Raw genomic sequence first — 18,149 nt, 5'->3', positions numbered from 1 at the left:
CAGATGGAAAGCAATGTCTTCCTTGACCACTATAACTAACTTAGTGCTCCCCCACCAACCAGAAGTCATTTCTTATACTATTACCCTTGTTGTTTTTTTCATAGTTCACTTTACTTTCTGAATTAATCTTATTTGTTTACTTGTTCATTGTTTGTATGTATCCCTAGATTGTAAACTTTATTAGAACAAAGACCTTGTCAATCTTATTCCCCATATATCCTTTGTTCTTAGGACAGTTTCTGGAACATGTGAAGGAAGGAAGGGAGGATGGAGAAAGGGAGAAAGGAACGGTTGAATTTTAAGAACTTGAAAATCCTAGGCTATCCTCAGACTCTGATTTTTTGAGATATATACTCTTGGGCACATAGTAGGAAGTCTTTAAGTACCTGTTAAATCACATTGAATTGAAAGTAATTTTTTTAGTATAAGGGGTGTTGCTCTCATAGGGAGGTGGATATGTATCACAACTGAGAGAAGCAGAACTATTTCCTTAGTATATCTCCTGTAGGCATGAAATCAGATCTGAAATGGAAGGTTATGGAAGACTAAGATAAATGTGAGGTGACGGACTCACTCTCTTCAAATAATCTACTACTGTCATGATTATTGAGATATATTTAACTCTATGCTATGCAACTTCTCATTTTTTCCTTGTTCCCTATAATGGTATTAAACATTGTTTGAGAAACACAACATATATATATATATATATATATATATATATATATTTTTTTTTTTTTTTTTTTGTCTCACGTTTTTCTTTTTCTCTTTTTTTTTTTAAACATCTTTATTGGAGTATAATTGCTTTACAATGGGCAACATATATTTTTAAAAAGTGCTCTTTGTTACTTCTTATTTTGGCTCATATTTTGGTCTTCTCAAACCATTTAAATAACATTTATACAGGAGATAAAGGAAATACAAGTTTGGTGATTTTATAAAATGTTAAATATGAAAACTTTTCCATTTTTCTTTTCTACTTGTAGAATTTCAAGAACCCTATGCCGTTGCTGTACTTCTGGAGAAAGATCTCATTGTAGTTGATCTGACACAAAGCAAGTAAGTTGTCTGTGTACGGATTAACACTATTTTAAACTCTATTTATTGCAATTAAAATATAGGAGGACATTATAGATAATTGGCATTAGAATTCTTTAGATGGTAAATACTCTTTATGGGGAGTATTATTTTGCTAGAATTACAAAAATGTAATTTGGTTCAATAATGAAAACTAAACCAGGAGAGTTTAGGGGACACTGAGAATATTGTAAGATATTTTAAAGGCAACACCTAATGTTTAAAAAGATGCCTTTGGGGACTCCAAACACATAAAATGGATCACATTTCTGCCATTTCCCTAAGCAAAAACAATTGTTACAAAAATTACATAATGTACTGTTTGTCTGTCTGCTCTATTGACTAAAGGAAAATGGCACATGATAAAAGTATTATTGAACTACTGTGGCAGACAATACAGAAGATCAGGATCTCGAGGCAAGAGATGATGGATGCCTTCTTTTACTTTCTTTTCTTTTTCATTATGTTGTGGGCAGTAGAAACAAATATAAAATATTGCTGTTAGAGTGGTGCTCTCCACTACTTTGCATGGACAGTAAAAGTAGACTTGAAACTGATGAACACTGTCTTCCTGCTACATATTTTCATTATCAATGATGATAGGCATGAAGCTCATTTTCCCTCATTCTTTGCTCTAGACTCACTGATCATTTTTTAGCCCATTATATTTGCAGAGCTTTTGTACATTCTCTCTCCTCTGCATGGAATAATCTTCCATTCCTTTTTCTCCTTACTAACATCTATAAGAATCTCAACTCAGATATCGTTTTCTCATTTAAAGAAAATCTTTCATTATCTGTATAACTTGGTCAAATATCCTATTAAGGGCTGTCTTAGATCCATGTTCCCATCCTTCATAGCTTTGACACAGATGAAATTTTCCATTTGTTATTGTTTTAAAGATTGTCTCCCTACTAGACTGTAAGCCTCATGAAGGACGGGCTTTGTCTCCACATGAAGTAGGTTCTTAATAAATTTTTGTTGGATGAAGTACAGTCTGAGTTTTACTCTCAATGTAGTTTGTGAATGTAAGAGCCGAAGTTCTTCTTTGTGATAATTTGCAGCACATAGTATTTCAATATTTTGAAAGGGAATAGGGTTGGTCCATAATATCACCATAACTGAATTCTGCCTAGCTGCTCTATTTATCAACATAAAACCTGATTAAATTTTGTGTACGAGTGTGGATTTATGCCTCTTTCTCTAAATTCTAATATAGGTTTTATTAAAATATACTATTCTGATCTCACTGGTAGTCACCTCTTCCTTCTGTGCCATATTTGTTGGTTCCTCATACCTTGTCTAATTGTCTAACATCCTCCAAGGCCCACTATACTTTGTCTTTAATACTCACATTCTTTAGCATATACATTTATTTTTTTAAAAACTTTTTTATTGTGGTAAAGTATTTATAACATAAAAGTTACTATTTTTATACATTAATTCTTATGCTTTTCATTACCTTATATAAGTATGTGAATTGACATTTTGTTTGCACGTTTTTATCTAATATTTTGCCTTCTTCAGCACCATGTTTTAAAATCTATGTGACATTCCCATTTTGTTGTCTATTACAAGAAGTTTAATGTGGAAAAACTGAACATGTTCTCTTTCCCTCCAAATAGTTACTTTTAGCCATGTTTAATGTTAACAAATTGCAGCTTTGTACTCTTTTTTCAAATTAATTTATTCCTTCCTTCCTTTTCCAGTTAATCCTCTACATGAAAGCAAGCATTAGGGCTTAAAAATTTTTCTTCTTCTTGGTTTCTTGGATTTACATCTTTGTTTACATTTCTACAACAACCAGTTCACACTTTCACATGTAAATTTTTGTAATACATTTTTAGTTATTTCTTTCTTAAATGTCATTTTTCTACTCTTTGCCAATATAATAAAGTGATTTTCCCCAAACATTTTCATGATACTGTTCACCTTCTTAGGAGTCTATCATTGTAACCTCTTGCTGTTATCAAATCCCATGTTGTAGATCTGATCTTTAAGGTGATCCACTTATTTTACTTCTAATTCTTCAGTATCAGAAATATTGATAATTTCTGCTCTGAAACAGGGAACCTCTGATCCATTCAGTTTAAACTACTTGCCATTTATTAAACACAACTTTCTCCTTTCCATGTGATTTTGCATATACTACTATTCTTATCTGGGAAACCATTAAGATTGGAGGGCGGAGAACCCCTGTCAACACATAGACACACACACACCATACTCTTTCTGGTGTTTGAACTAAGTTTCTGATTAAGTTCCTATAATATGGGGAAAATTATTTTTAATAGTCCTCCCCACCCCCCAAAAGCACGCTGTATCAGAAGTAACATGATCACACAGACCGAGAACAGATGCAGCATAGAATAATACTCAATTCCATCTACTACAGTACCTGGTACATCTGGTACATGAGAAGTGTACAATATATTGTGGTTCTAGGAATTCTTAATTTGGTTCTTACTGATACCCCTTTTTAAAATGATATATGGCTTGAGGATATGAAATTTGCTACACCCATAGGTCTGCATTCCCACTGTTTTCTAGTTTACATAGGAAACAATCTTAAACGTGTAATCACACACATACCTACATTGTACACACAACTTTCAGTTTTCCCTATAAAAATACAAAACCAAAATACTTGTCTACGTATTACGTCCCTTGGAAAGCATGTAAAATTTTCTAAGATATTTTAATACTTGTATTATATAAATATATAGATAAAATTGTATGTAGATAAAGTACCTAGTTGATACGTTTTAATAAACTGATAAGTCAACTTGCTGCATATTTTCAATTTAACATAATTTAGTCTATCCATTTTAGAAAGCGATATCACTATGCAGTTGTGGAATTACTGGAAAGAAAATGAGTTTATTCAAGTAAAATTCTACCAGTATTCATATTACATTTTATAGATATATATTTTTAAAAGAGAATTCTTGTTCAGGTGATTTATTTTATGATGCTTAAAAAACAATTATGTGAAATATATTCAATATAATCAATATTTAGAAGATTTTAGGGTTTGTTTTATAAAAGTTATTTCATTTTTATATCAGTGCAAAATGACACTAATACTATATCTTTATCTATTAGCTTTCCAATCTTTGAAAATCCATATCCCATGGACATTCATGAATCACCAGTTACGTGCACAGCATACTTTGCTGATTGCCCACCAGATTTGATTCTAGTGCTCTACTCTATAGGAGTCAAGCATAAAAAACAAGGATACAGTAATAAGGTAAAAGCAACAATTAGAAATAAATTTTCGTGTATTCATATCCATATCATATGATCATACTTTTTTCTGTTATTTTATTTTCTGACTTTCCATAGAAGAAGACTTGAACTAAATTCTTTTCAAGTCATAAGCTGGCACCTATAAAAGACATAATTTCTGAAATTCAAATTTCTTAAATGCTATATAGCTTTAAGTCTACGAGAATATAAACTTCTTATATAAAAAGTATACAATTATATACTAAGATATACTTACCTATCATGTATAGTTATATACTAAGTATATGTTTAAACTAACATATGCTTGAATCATAAGATGTTACTTTTGATTATTTTAGGTGAAGGATTACGTTTTAAGACATTCAAGAGTCAACTCTCTATAGTTATTTCTTATCAATCAATGGTTAATAAGACATAATTGTCAAAGACTCATTAAATAACTTTCTAGAATTCCATTTTGTTATATTTAACTACAGGATTCAAATACTTACAATTGTAATAGACCCCCCCCCATTATTATTTCTGTTATTTGAACAGGACTGTTGAGATGGACAACTCCAGGGGGCACAATTTACATAGTATTTTGTGTTAAATAGCACCACCACAGTTTGGAGGTACATAGACTACATGGAAAATGTAGCAACACCATATTTGTATGATTAAAGATACTCCTTTGCATTTTTAATATGAATGGTAATATTTGTTAAAATCTATATTTTTAAAGGATATGAAATTTTGCATTTGGAATTGTTTGTTCAATGAAAGAGTTAAAAAATAGGTACACATTTCATTCTTCATTACTTAACAGCTATCTATTTTTAAGTGAAACTTTTACTGTTATTTTAAAATATTTTTATTTTAAATTTCTAAGTTATTTAAATTTAAAAAATAAAACTTATAAATTCTTCCCAAATAATCTGTTTAGGAGTGGCCAATCAGTGGAGGAGCTTGGAACCTTGGCACACAGACATATCCAGAAATTATTATTACTGGGTAAGTGGGATGTGATTTATGAGTTTATCAATTTATCATCAAAAAGATTTCATTGAATTTTCACACTTTCCCATAATTGTGCTCTAGGAATGCTGATAGTTTAAATTAAAATATAAGACACAGCTTCTATCCAAAGATTATAACCTTTATAGAAGATAAAATCAAATCATTGAAAACATAGACATATAACAAAAATAAGTGTAGATTATAAGACCAGAAGGAAGTCAAAGATAGAAAAATCATGAGAGATTAGTCAAGGAAGAATTTCTGTAGAAATCATAGATTATTAGCCTTAGAAAGGCCCTTACCAATATCTCTTGATTCCATCTAAATCCAGGAATCAGTGCTCTGTATCTCCATCAAGTGGCTATTTAAAGTATACTTCAAAACTTATAGCACCAGAAATGTTGTTACTTCCTATAGCAACCCACTTCATACTCTAATATTAGGAATGAAAATGGAAACATAACAACAGATAAAGATAAGACTTAAAAGATCATAAGGAGTTCTGCTTATGGGGTACGGAATAGATGTACTTTTCCCTATTCTTCCCACTAAGTACAATTAAAACCCCTGGATATTATTATAATATGACTGGAAAAGATGGAGATAAGTCAGACTGGGTAGGTCCCCGAAGACTCAAGGAATGACATGGAAGTGAGTTTCCTGGCTTTTCTTTTTGCCTCATATATCCCAGAATTGGAGCTGAAGAAGCTGGCAACCTGGAGCTGCAGGCACAAACCTAAAAAGCCCAACAAAAGCTAGCTCTCTCTAGCCAAAAGGCGAGGAAAGGGGCAGCCTATAAAGACAGTAAACTTTTAGAAAATAATCTTTCTATTATAGCTAACCAACACAGAAAAAAACTATGGCCCCACCCCCACCCACTTCATCAAAGGTGGAGTGGAGAGCGTGGACTTTCACCCTCATCAAGCCATAATAAGGTGCCTCAACTTGCCCATGAAGGGGGTGTCAGTTTCTGATACTGAGCTAAGGCTGAGTAGGGTGCTGGGACTTTTAACCCTGCTGAATGGTAGTGAAACTCATTACCTGTGGTGACAGAGATCATGTGGGAAGAGAATTCCCAGCAGTAATGAGGAGCCATATACCCTCCCCTTTTTTGTCAATGGAAGTCCAGTGAGGAAGGAGGAAAGAAGAACAGAGCTTAATAAGTTCATAAGGAAATAATGGTTGAAAACTTCCCAAATTTGGCAAAAGACATGAACCTAGAGATTGCAGAAGGTGAGCAAACCACAAGAAATTCACAGTAAGACACATCATAGTCAAACTTTTGAATACTAAACACCAAGCAAAAAAATATGAAAACAGCAAAAGAGAAATCACACCTCACCAACAGGGCAAAACCAAGTTGAATGATGGCATATTTCCATTAGAAACCATGGAGGCCAGAGGAAACCTGAATCTTTTTCAAGTGCTGAAAGAAAAGAACTGGCAAACAAGAGTAATATACCCAGCAAAAATATCTTCCAGGAATTAATTAGAAATTAATACATTCTAAGATGAGGGAAACTAAGACTATGTCAACATCAGACCTACCCTGAAAGAATGGCTAAAGGAAATTCTCTAAACAGAAAGCAAACGATAAAAGAAGGAACCTTGAAATATGAGGAAGGAAGGAAGAACACAGTAAGCAAAAATATGGGTTAATACAGTAGGCTTTCTTTCTCTTGAGTTGTTAAAATTATATTTGATGGTTGAAGAAAATATGGTTACATTGTTTGATGTGGTTCTACATATGTAGAGAGGAAATATTTAAGGTAATTATAAATGGGTGAGGGTAAACTGGTATAAAGAAAGGTAAGGTTTTTATACTTCTCTTAAAATGGTAGTATGATAACACCAGTAGACTGTGACAAGTTAAATGAATATTACAGTGCAGTAACTAAAGCAATGCTGTAAAAAGATCTGGGCTAAGAGATACACTGAAAAACATTATTGACACATAAAAATGGATGTACTAAAATAATTCAATTAACCTATAGGAAAGTGGGGGGAAAAAACAGTGACAATAAAAGAGGAAAAAACAGAAAAGAAAAAAAAAAGGATGGACTTAATTAATCATGGAACTGTTAAGGCTTAAATGTAAATGGTCTAATTACATCAATTCAATGCATTGATTAGCAGAGTGGATTAAAAAACATAACTCAACGCTATGCCATTAACAATACACTCACTTCAAATACCACAGTATAATCAGGTTTAGAGAAAAAGGACAGAAAAATACTTTATAAAAGAATCAATGGAGAGTGACATCAGCAAGATGTCAAAATAAGTAGCCCCAGACCTCATTTTCCCACAGACACACTGATGCAACAACATATGGTCCAAAAACCTTTGTGAAAACTCTAGAAACCAATTAGGAAATCATAGTAACTCAGGGGAGCTCAAAGCCAAGAGTAGCCACACTGAAATGGGTAAAAACAGCCATTTTATTTCAACTATATCAGCTTCTCCCCCAAATTGGCACAGCTCATGTTCAGGAGGAATCTTCTCTCATGAGAGGGAAGTAGTAGAGTAGACTGTACATCCAATGTTCCTGCTTTTCAGGGGACTTCCAAAGAGACTAATTTTTATCTCCCCTGAGTCAGAGTACTGATGGAACCTGGATGCCTGGGGGCTGCAGAGAACAAAAGAGAACTCAGTGGCTTATTGAAGTGCCAAGAAACTTGCAGAACTAAGACAGATAATAGAAGGAGCAAGAGATGCAAGCTCCTGAAAAAGAAACCAGCAAACCTCTCTAATTGGGAAATTACACATACAGTCCCAGAGAGGGTGCATCCCCATTGAAAGTTTGAGAGACCCCAAGGATCTTGAGCTTGGAGAAGGTCTTCCCCTGTATAAAGCCAGTCCGTAACAGGTGGCTGTTTTCCAGATGCTAATTCACAGTAAAAAATAACAAGGTGCACGAAGAAACAGGCAAACACAACCCAATCAAAGGAACAAGATAATTATCTAGAAACTGACCCTGAAGAATTTGATATCTGTGAATTACTTGACAAGCAATTGAAAATAACTGTCTTAAACAAGCTCAATGCATGACAAGAGAACACAGGTAGACAACTAAATGAAATCAGGAAAATGATGCATGAATGAAATGAAAATATCAACAAAGAGATAGAAACTATTAAAAAGAACCAGAAAGAAACTCTTAAAGAGAAGAATACAATAACTGAATTGAAGATCTTACTAGAAGGGATTAATAGCAGATTTAATCAGAAGAAATAACCAGCAAACTTGAAGATAGGTAGTAAGTAATCACAGAGGAACAAAAGGAAAAAGAATGAAGAAAAGTGGCGAATACCTAAAGGACTTATGGGATACCATCAAACATACCAGTATAGCATTATGGAAGTCCCAGAAGACTAGAGAGAGAACGGGACAGAGAACTTATTTGAAGAAATCTTGGCTAAAAACTTCTCAAATCTGAGGAGGTAAATGGACTTCCATATTCATTGGATATGTATCAGAATATTCCAATGAGGGTGAACCCAAAGAGGCCCACACTGAGACACATTATAATCGAATTGTCAAAGACAAAGAAACAATCTTAAAAGCAGCAACAGAAAAGCTACTCATTATCTGTATGAAAACTGTCATGAGATTATCATTGTATTTCTCAGCAGAAGTATTATAGGCTAGAAGGGAGAAGGATGATATATTTAAAGTGCATAAAGAAAAAAGAAAAGCCAGCCATGGGACACTATATCTGGAAAACTGTACTTCAAAAATAAAGGAGATAAAGACCTTCCAAGATAAACAAAAACTGAAACCATTTATTACCACTATACCTGCCTCACAAGAATTGCTAAAGGGAGTCCTTTGAGTTGAAATGAATGACACTAGACAACAAAATGAAAGCATATGAAAATATAAAGCTCTCTGGTAAAAGTAAATATACAGAAAAAAAAAGAATCCTGTAACACTGTAGTGGTGGTACATGAATCACTTTAAATTCAGGTGTAGAATTTAAAAGGTAAAAGCATTTTTAAAAACTATAACTATAAAGCTATGTTAATGGTTACAAAATATAAAGAGACGTATTGATAATTTACAGCATCATTAACATAAAATTAGGGGAGAGAGAAAGGAGTAGGGTTCTTTTTCAGTTATAATGTGCTATATTACTTAACATAGATCACGACTTCCTTTGTTAATCCTCAAATATGCATTCATGGCATCATTTTCAAAGGCTTCTGTCCATTCCCAACACAAAATGTTAATCCACCCTCCACTGAAACCTTTGGTTTATTTTCAAACAGATCTGTGATGTAAACAACTTCATGCTCTGGATATTTTGGGGTATGGAGTCTCAGCTTACCTGAGGACAGGTGGTCATGCCTTGTCCCCGGGGATTCCTGTGGGTCAAGTGGGCCCTGAGAGGAGAGGGGGCTAAAGGCCCTGAGGACTAAGGGTATTTTGGGGTAGATTTCTAAGGGCGACCCCTCACACAACCCTAAACCCTAAATCCACTATGTGATTTCCACTAATCCAGCAGCATCTACCCTAGGCAACAACAAGGCCACACCTATGCCGGGAGGAGCTCAGCCACTAGGAAACAGGCCCACGGAAACTGCACTTCTGGAAGTTCTTACCTGAAGTCTTCAAACTACTCAGTGGTCTCAGGTGTGCTATGCCTGATATCTCTAGCTCAGTGCTACTGAATACGGGCCTGAGGGATTAATATCTGCACTAGTAAGAAAACTTGTTAAAGGTGCCATTTCATGAGCCCCACAGGAGAATCATAACTTAGAGTGGGGCCCTGATTCCCTCCAAATTTTTATGCACTTTAAAGAATCAGAAGAGGGCTTCCCTGGTGGCACAGTGGTTGAGAGTCCGCCTGCTGATGCAGGGGACACGGGTTCGTGCCCCGGTCTGGGAAGATCCCACATGCTGCGGAGTGGCTGGGCCCATGAGCCATGGCCGCTGAGCCTGCGTGTCCGGAGCCTGTGCTCCGCAACGGGGAGAGGCCACGACAGTAAGAGGCCCGCGTATCGCAAAAAAAAAAAAAAAAAAAAAAAAAATCAGAAGAAATGTTTGCTACGTGGTTCCCATGCAGTTTCCCATTAGTATTACATGATGAGTATTTAGAAATTACATCACCTGTGCCCTCCCCACAGAGTCTGTCTATTGATCTGGGTGGGAGCATCCATGTTGTTTTAACTCCAGGTGATTCTAAGATAAGACCAGGTTTAAGCCCAGGGGCTGCTGGGTACATCGGTGAGAGTTGCTTCCAGTCTTTAGTTCCTTTGCCTTTGGGAAGACATTGGTGTCTTTTGTATGCAATTGAAGTTAAGTTGTCACTGTAAAATAGATCAGTATACTATAAGATGTTTTATGTAATACACAAGGTAACTGCAAAGAAAATATCTATAGAATATGAACAAAAGAAAGTGAGAAACAGATCAAAGCATGTCACTATAAAAAATCAATGAAACAAAAGGAGGGCAGCAAGAAAGGAAACAAGGGGCAAAATAAATACAATATAAGCATAAAACAACTTTTAAATGGCAGTGGTAAGTCCTATACGATCATTTCTTTAAAGATAAATGAATTAAACTCCCAAATCAAAAGACACAGAGTGGAAGAACGGAAAAAGAAACAAGATCCAACTATATGCTGTCTACAGGAGACTCACTTTAGATATAAGGGTGTACATAGCCTGAAAAATGAAAGGATGGGTAAAGATACTGCATGCAAATGCTAACAAAAAAAACCATCAGGGGTGGGCATACTTTTATCAGACAAAATAGACTTTAAGCCAAAAACTGTCATAAGGACAAAGAAGGATAATACATGATGATAAAATAGTCAATTCACCAGAAAGAAATAAAAATTATAGATGTATATTCACCTAACAACATAGAGCCCAAATATATAAAGCAAACACTGACAAAATTGAAGGGAGAAATAGGAAATAGTGCAAAAATAGTAGGAGTTTTCAGTACCCCACTTTCAATAATGAATAGAGCACCCAGACAGAAGTTCAATAAGGAACAGAAGACTTGAAAAACAGTATAGAACAATTGGACCTCAAAGCCATGTACAGCACACTCTACCCAACAACAGCAGAATATCCATTCTCCTCAAGTACACGTGAAACATTCTCCAGGATAGATCACATGTTAGGCCATAAAACAAATCTTAAAATTTTTAAGAAGATTGAAATCATAACAAGTATTTTTTTGCAACCACAATGAAATGAAATTAGAAATGAATAGCAAAAGGAAGACTGGAAAATCCACAAAATACGTGGAAATTAGGCAATACCCTCTTGAACAATCAATGGGTTAAAGAAATCACAAGGAAGTTGGAAAATGTCTTGAGAAAAATGATAAAGAAAAGACAACATATCAAACTTACGGGATGCAACAAAAGCACAACTAAGAGGTTTACAAGTAAACCTCTAAGAAGTTTATAGTAGTAAATGCCAGCATTAAAAAAAAATCTATAAGGGATTAGAAAAAACTAAACCCAAATTTAGTAGAAGGAAGGAAATAACAAAGATTAGAACAGAAATAAAACAAAATAGAGAGTAGAAAAACAATAGAAAATATTAAAAACTGAGATTTTTTTAAGATCAACAAAATTGACAAACTCTTAGCTAGACTAAGAAAAAAAGACTCAACAAATATCAGAAATGAAAAAGGAGACATTACAGCTGATGCCACAGAAATAAAAAAGGTTCATAAGAGACTACTCTGAACAATTATATGCCAACAAAATGGATAACCTAGAAGAAATGGATAAATTTCTGGAAACATACAATTGACCAAGACTGAATAATGAAGAAATTTAAAAATCTGACAGACCTATAATCAGTAAGAACATTGAATCAGTAATAAAAAAATCTCCCAACAAAGAAAAGCCCAGAAGTAGAGGGCTTAACTGGAGAATTCTACCTAACATTTAAAGAATTAACAGTACTTCTTTTTAAACTCCTCAAAAAATTGGAGAGGGAACACTTCCAAACTCATTGTATGAGACCAGCATTACATGATGTCAAAATCAGACAAAGATACTACCAGAAAAGAAAACTACAGAGCAATATCCCCAGTGACTATTATTGCAAAAATCCTCAACAAAATACGAGCAAAACAAATTCAACTACACGTTAAAATGATTATACATCATAACCAAGTGGGATATATCCTCAGGATGCAAGGATGGTTCAACATGAAAATCAATCAGTGTGATATACCACACCAACAAAATGAAGGACAAAAACCACATGAACATCTCAGATGAAGCAGAAAAAGCATTTGACAAAATTCAACACTCTTTAATGATAAAAACATTCAACAATCTAGTAATAGAAGGAAATTACCACAACATAATAAAGGTCATGTGTGAAAAGCACATAGCTAACATCATACTTAATGGTGAATAACTAAAAGTTTTCCCTCTAAGATCAGTAACAAGGGAAGGATACTCACTCACTTGATTCAACATAAAGCTAGAGTCCTTACACTTCCTGATTTCAAAACGTGATACAAAGCTAATCAAAAATATTACAAAGTAATCAAAACAGTATGGTACTCACATAAAGACAGAGATATTGACCACTGAAAGAGAGTAAAGAACTTATAAATAAACCATCGCCTATATGGTCAAATCTTTGATAAAGATACCAAGGCTATACAAAGGGGAAAGGATAGCCTCTTCAACAAATGATGTTGGTAAAACATTATTTGCACATGTGAAAGAATGAAATTGGACCTTTACCGTATACCATACACAAAATCAACTGAAAACAAAACCCCCTAAATCTAAGACCTGAAACTAAAGAACACCCAAAAGAAAATGGGAAATATTTCATTACATTGGATTTGGCAATTATTTCTTAGTTGTGACACCAAAAACACAGGCAACAAAAGCAAAAATAGACAAATGGGACTACCTCAACTTAAAAACTTCTGTGAAACAAAGGGAATAGTCAACAGAGTGAAAAGACATCCTGCAGCGTCAGAGAAGTTATTTTCAAACCATATATCTGATAAGGGGTTAATATCCAAACTATATAAAGAGTTCCTGTAACTCAACAACAAAAACATACAATTCAATTAAAATGGGCAAAGGACTTGAATTAGGTATTTCTCCAGAGATACACAATTGGCTTATAAGCATATGAAAAGATGTTCAACGTCACTACTCATCAGGGAAATGCAAGTCAAATCCACAATGAGATATCACTTTACAACTGTTAGGATAGCACTATGCAGCACCAACAAGAAAATAAGTGTTGGTGAAGATGTGGAGAAATTGAAACCTTTGTGCACTGTTAGTTGAAATGTAAACTGAGGTAGCTGCTATGGAAAACAATATGGAGTTTCCTCAAAAAATTAAAATTAGAATTACCATATAATCCAGCAATCCCACTTCTAAGCGCGTATTCAAAAGAATTGAAAACAGGGTGTCAAAGGTGTTCCATGTTTATTGCACATCCATGTTTATTGCAGCATTTATTCACAGTATCCAAGAGGTGGAAACAACATAAATGTCCATCAAAAAATGAATGGGTTTCTTAAATGTGTTGTATACAATGGAACACTATTTAGTTTAGCCTTAGGAAAGAAGGATAACTTTCTGGATGAACGAGAAGAAAATTATGCTAAGTGAAATAAGCCAGTCTCAAAAAGACAAATACTGCATGATTCCACTTATATCAGGTACTTAGAATAGACAAATTCATAAAGACAGAAGACAGAAAGGATGGTGGTTGCTCAGGAGAGAGGGGAAAAGGGAGTTGTTGTTCAATGGATGTGGAGTTCAATTTTTCTAGATGAAAAACTTCTAGAGATTTGCTGCACAACAATGTGCATATCATTAGTACTATTGTATTATACACTTAAAAATGGTTAACATAGTAAATTTTGTTATGTGGTATTTTACCACAATAAAAAAAATCAATATATAACTAAAAGTTACTATAACTGAAAATAAGAACTAAATAAGTTGGCTTAACAGCATGTAGTGACAGCTGAAAAAAGGATTAGTAAACTGGAAGATAGTGAGTAGAAAATATCCAGATGGACTCACAGAGAAAAAAGAAAAGCATAAGAGATATACGATACTTGAAGAAGTTTGAACATATATATAACTGGAGACACAAACAGAAAGGAGAGAGAGAATAAAGCAGAATAAATTATTGAATGATAATGGCTCAGATTTTTTCCATTGAGAACAGAAATTCAAAATGTGCTAAAACGTAAAAGCTGAGTAAATAAAAGGAAAACCATCTACACAGATTGTAGTAAAACTGATGAAAACAAAGGGTAATGAAAAAATTCTCGAAAGCAGCCAGAGGTGGACACTTTACAATAAAACAAACAATAATAAGATTGAGAGTTGATATTTTAACAGAAATGGTGAAAAGAGAAGGTATTGGTATAAAATCTCTATACTACTGGGAAAAATGCTAATATAGAATTTCATACTTAGCAAAAATATTCTTCAACTATGAAGGCAAATTTTTTTTCACACAAATGTTGAGAGAATTAAAGTGAATGCTTTAAATAGAAGGAAAACAATACCAGATAGAATAATAGAAATGCAGAAGTTAAATAATAACAACAGAAAAAGGTAAATGCAAGAATAAATCTAAATAAATAGCAATAATATTATGTTTTGGTATAAGTATTAAAATATCAATAATTTTTTTTTTTTTTTTTTTTTTTTTTTTGTGGTATGTGGGCCTCCCTCTGCTGTGGCCTCTCCCGTTGCGGAGCACAGGCTCCGGACGCACAGGCTCAGCGGCCATGGCTCACGGGCCCAGCCGCTCCACAGCACATGGGATCCTCCCAGACCGGGGCGCGAACCCAGTTCCCCTGCATCGGCAGGCGGACGCGCAACCACTGCGCCACCAGGGAAGCCCCTAAAATGTCAATAATTTTTAATAATATTGTGATGTAGAATGAAAATATATCATAATGCTAGCACAAAAGGTGGGAGAAAGGAAAATAGAGATAAAATATTTAACATTCTTGCTTTGTCTGGGTAGGTGTAAAATTAACAATTTAAGGGTCAGTTTTGTAATATCTGTGTTAGCCATTAAAATAATAGTGCAAGAATATAATACTTAAAAACTAAAAAATAGAGTAATATTTTAAAATGTGATTAATCCTTAAAAGGACAGAAAAGAGAGAAGGAAGACAGAATTGGTTTAGACAAATAGAATATAATTGTGAGGTTGGCAGATTTAAATTCCAGTATATCAGTAATTACACTAAATATAATTTAACTGAATTCTGCAATCATAAGCAAAGACTGTCAGTCTAAATAAAAAAAAAATTCTAAGTCACTTATGAGACACAACTAAATATATGTATACTAAAAATTTGAAAGTAAATACATGAAAAATTGTAACATGAACAATTTAAAATTGTGGTACACCTCTACTTTTATCAGTAAAGTAGTTTTCCATTGCTGCATAACAAATCACCACAAACTTAGCAGCTGAAAACTCATTTATTAACTCACAGCTCTATAGGTCAGACATCTGGAACTGTATGATTGAGAATTTTGCTCAGTGTACCATAAGGCTGAAATCAAGGGGTCAACAAGGCTGAGTTGTCATCTGGAGGTTCTGAGGGAAAATCTGCTTCCAAACTCAGAAAAATTTAGTTCCTTGTGGTTGTGGGACTGAGCTCCCAATTTCCTTGCTAGGTGTCATGGGGGGAGAGCATGTTAGCTACCTAAGGCTGCCTGCATTTCTTGCCACGTGGTCCCTTCTTACTTCAAGCCAATAACAATGCATCTAGTACTTCCCATGCTTCAAATTTCAAAATTCTTTCATCTTTGACCTCTAGATCTATATTTATAGGTTTCATGTGATAGGTCAGGTTCACCCAAATAGTATCCTTTTCTTAAAGTCAACATAATATAACTATCATGGGAGTGATATATTCTCTATTATATTCACAGTCCCAGAGAATATACAGGATTTTCCACAAGGCAGGAATCCTGGGGAATATTTTAGAATTCTGCCTACCACAGTAAACTTTAAAGCAAGAAGCATTATCAAATGTAAAAGGGACTATTTTAAAATAATAAAAGGATGAATCCATAAGAATTTTGAGTTCAGGGCCCCAAAATATACAAAGAGATAGACAATTCTGCAATAAGTGGAAGAAAATATAACAAACCTCTCTCTGCAACTGATTTTAAAATTAAAGGAAAAATCCATAACAAAGTTTTGTACAGCATGATTAATAAGTCTGACTTAACTTACATATTTAAAACATTACACTCTACAATTCAAGAATGTACATTCTTTTCAAGTGCACATGAGACACAGACCAAAATTGACCATGTGCAGGACCATAATAAAAGTGCCAATAAATGTCACAGGATTGTAATCATCTATAACATGTTCTCTGACCACAGGGGAATTAAACTAGGAACGAATGACAAAAATATATAAAGAACATTCACAAGTTTTCAAAATTAAGCAATCTATTCCCAACTAGCTTACTGGTTAATAAACAAATCACAATAGAAAATTTTAATATATCACAAACAGAAAGATAGTGAAACTAAAATATATCATAACATGTGGATACATCTAAATCTATGTTCAGAGGTAAGCTTATACCCATGTTATATGTTTATATAAGTTAATATAAGCTTATACCAATGCATGTTAAGACTAAAATTGAATGATCTAATTATCTATCTTAAGAAGTTAAAAAGGATAAAAAAATTATTCCCCCAAAAGTAAAAAGGAAATTAATACTGTTAAGAACAAAAATTAATGAAATAGAGCGCAGCAACAGGGTGTAGAGGGCAAAGAGGAGAGATTCCCTCAGAGGATCGGTGCCGACCGGCACTCACCAGCCCGGGGGGTCACGGGCAGAGACTGCGTGTGGTGGAGGGGGGAAGCTTCGGAGCCACGGAGGAGAGTGCAGTAACAGGGCTGCGGAGGGCAAAGTGGAGAGATTCCCTCAGAGGATCGGTGCCGACCGGCACTCACCAGCCCGAGAGGCTTGTCTGTGCACCCGCCGGGGCGGGCGGGGGCAGGGAGCTGAGCCTCGGGCTTCAGTCGGATCCCAGGGAGAGGTCTGCAGTTGGCAGAGTGAAAATAGCCTGAAGGGGTTAGTGCACCGCGGCTACCCGGGAGGGAGTCCGGGAGAAGCCTGGAGCTGCCGGAGAGGCAAGAGACCTTTTCTTCCCTCCTTGCTTCCTGGTGCGCGAGGAGAGGGGTTTAAGCGCACCGCGTAAAGGAGCTCCAGAAATGGGCGAGGAGCTGCCGAAGAGACAGGAGACTTTTTCTTGCCTTTTTGCCTCCTGGGGCGTGAGGAGAGGGGATTAAGGGCACCGCGTAAAGGAGCTCCAGAAACAGGCGCGAGCCGCGGCTGTCGTTGCGGACACCAGAGACGGGTGTGGGATGCTAGGGTTGCTGCTACCGCCACCAAGAGGCCTGTGTGCGAGCACAGGTCACTCTCCACACCGCCCCTCCTGGGAGCCTGTGCAGCCCGCCACTGCCGGGGTCCCGGGATCCAGGGACAGCTTCCCGGGAGAATGCGTGGCGTGCCTCGGGATGGTACAGCGACATGCTGGCCTCTGCCGCCGCAGGATCGCCCCACATCCGTGCCCCTCCCTCCCCCGGCCTGTGCCAGAGCTCCCGAATCAGCTGCTCCTTTAACCCCGTCCTGTCTGAGTGAAGGGCAGACGCCCTCGGACGACCTACGTGCAGAGGCGGGGCCAAGTCCAAAGCTGAACCCCAGGAGCTGTGCGAACGAAGAGGAGAGGGGGAGGTCTCTCCCAGCAGCCTCAGAAGCAGCAGATTAAAACTCCACAATCAACTTGAAGTG

At 35.6% G+C, this 18,149-nt stretch overlaps 1 protein-coding gene across 1 annotated transcript in view; it reads left to right on the top strand.

Annotated features, from left to right (window-relative positions):
* The window catches only part of STXBP5L (syntaxin binding protein 5L), a 387,732-nt gene that overhangs the window by 214,274 nt on the left and 155,309 nt on the right, over nucleotides 1–18,149 (top strand). The window contains exons 12-14 of the mRNA XM_024120465.2: nucleotides 987–1,059; nucleotides 4,183–4,330; nucleotides 5,255–5,322. Of these exons, the coding sequence (XP_023976233.1) occupies nucleotides 987–1,059; nucleotides 4,183–4,330; nucleotides 5,255–5,322 (289 nt within the window). The remainder of the gene's footprint in view (nucleotides 1–986; nucleotides 1,060–4,182; nucleotides 4,331–5,254; nucleotides 5,323–18,149) is intronic.

The sequence above is a fragment of the Physeter macrocephalus genome, chromosome 1 (genome assembly GCF_002837175.3).
Source record: "Physeter macrocephalus isolate SW-GA chromosome 1, ASM283717v5, whole genome shotgun sequence".
Classification (NCBI taxonomy): domain Eukaryota; kingdom Metazoa; phylum Chordata; class Mammalia; order Artiodactyla; family Physeteridae; genus Physeter; species Physeter macrocephalus.
Note: the sequence above shows the minus strand (reverse complement) of the source record. Positions and strands in the feature narration are given on the sequence as shown.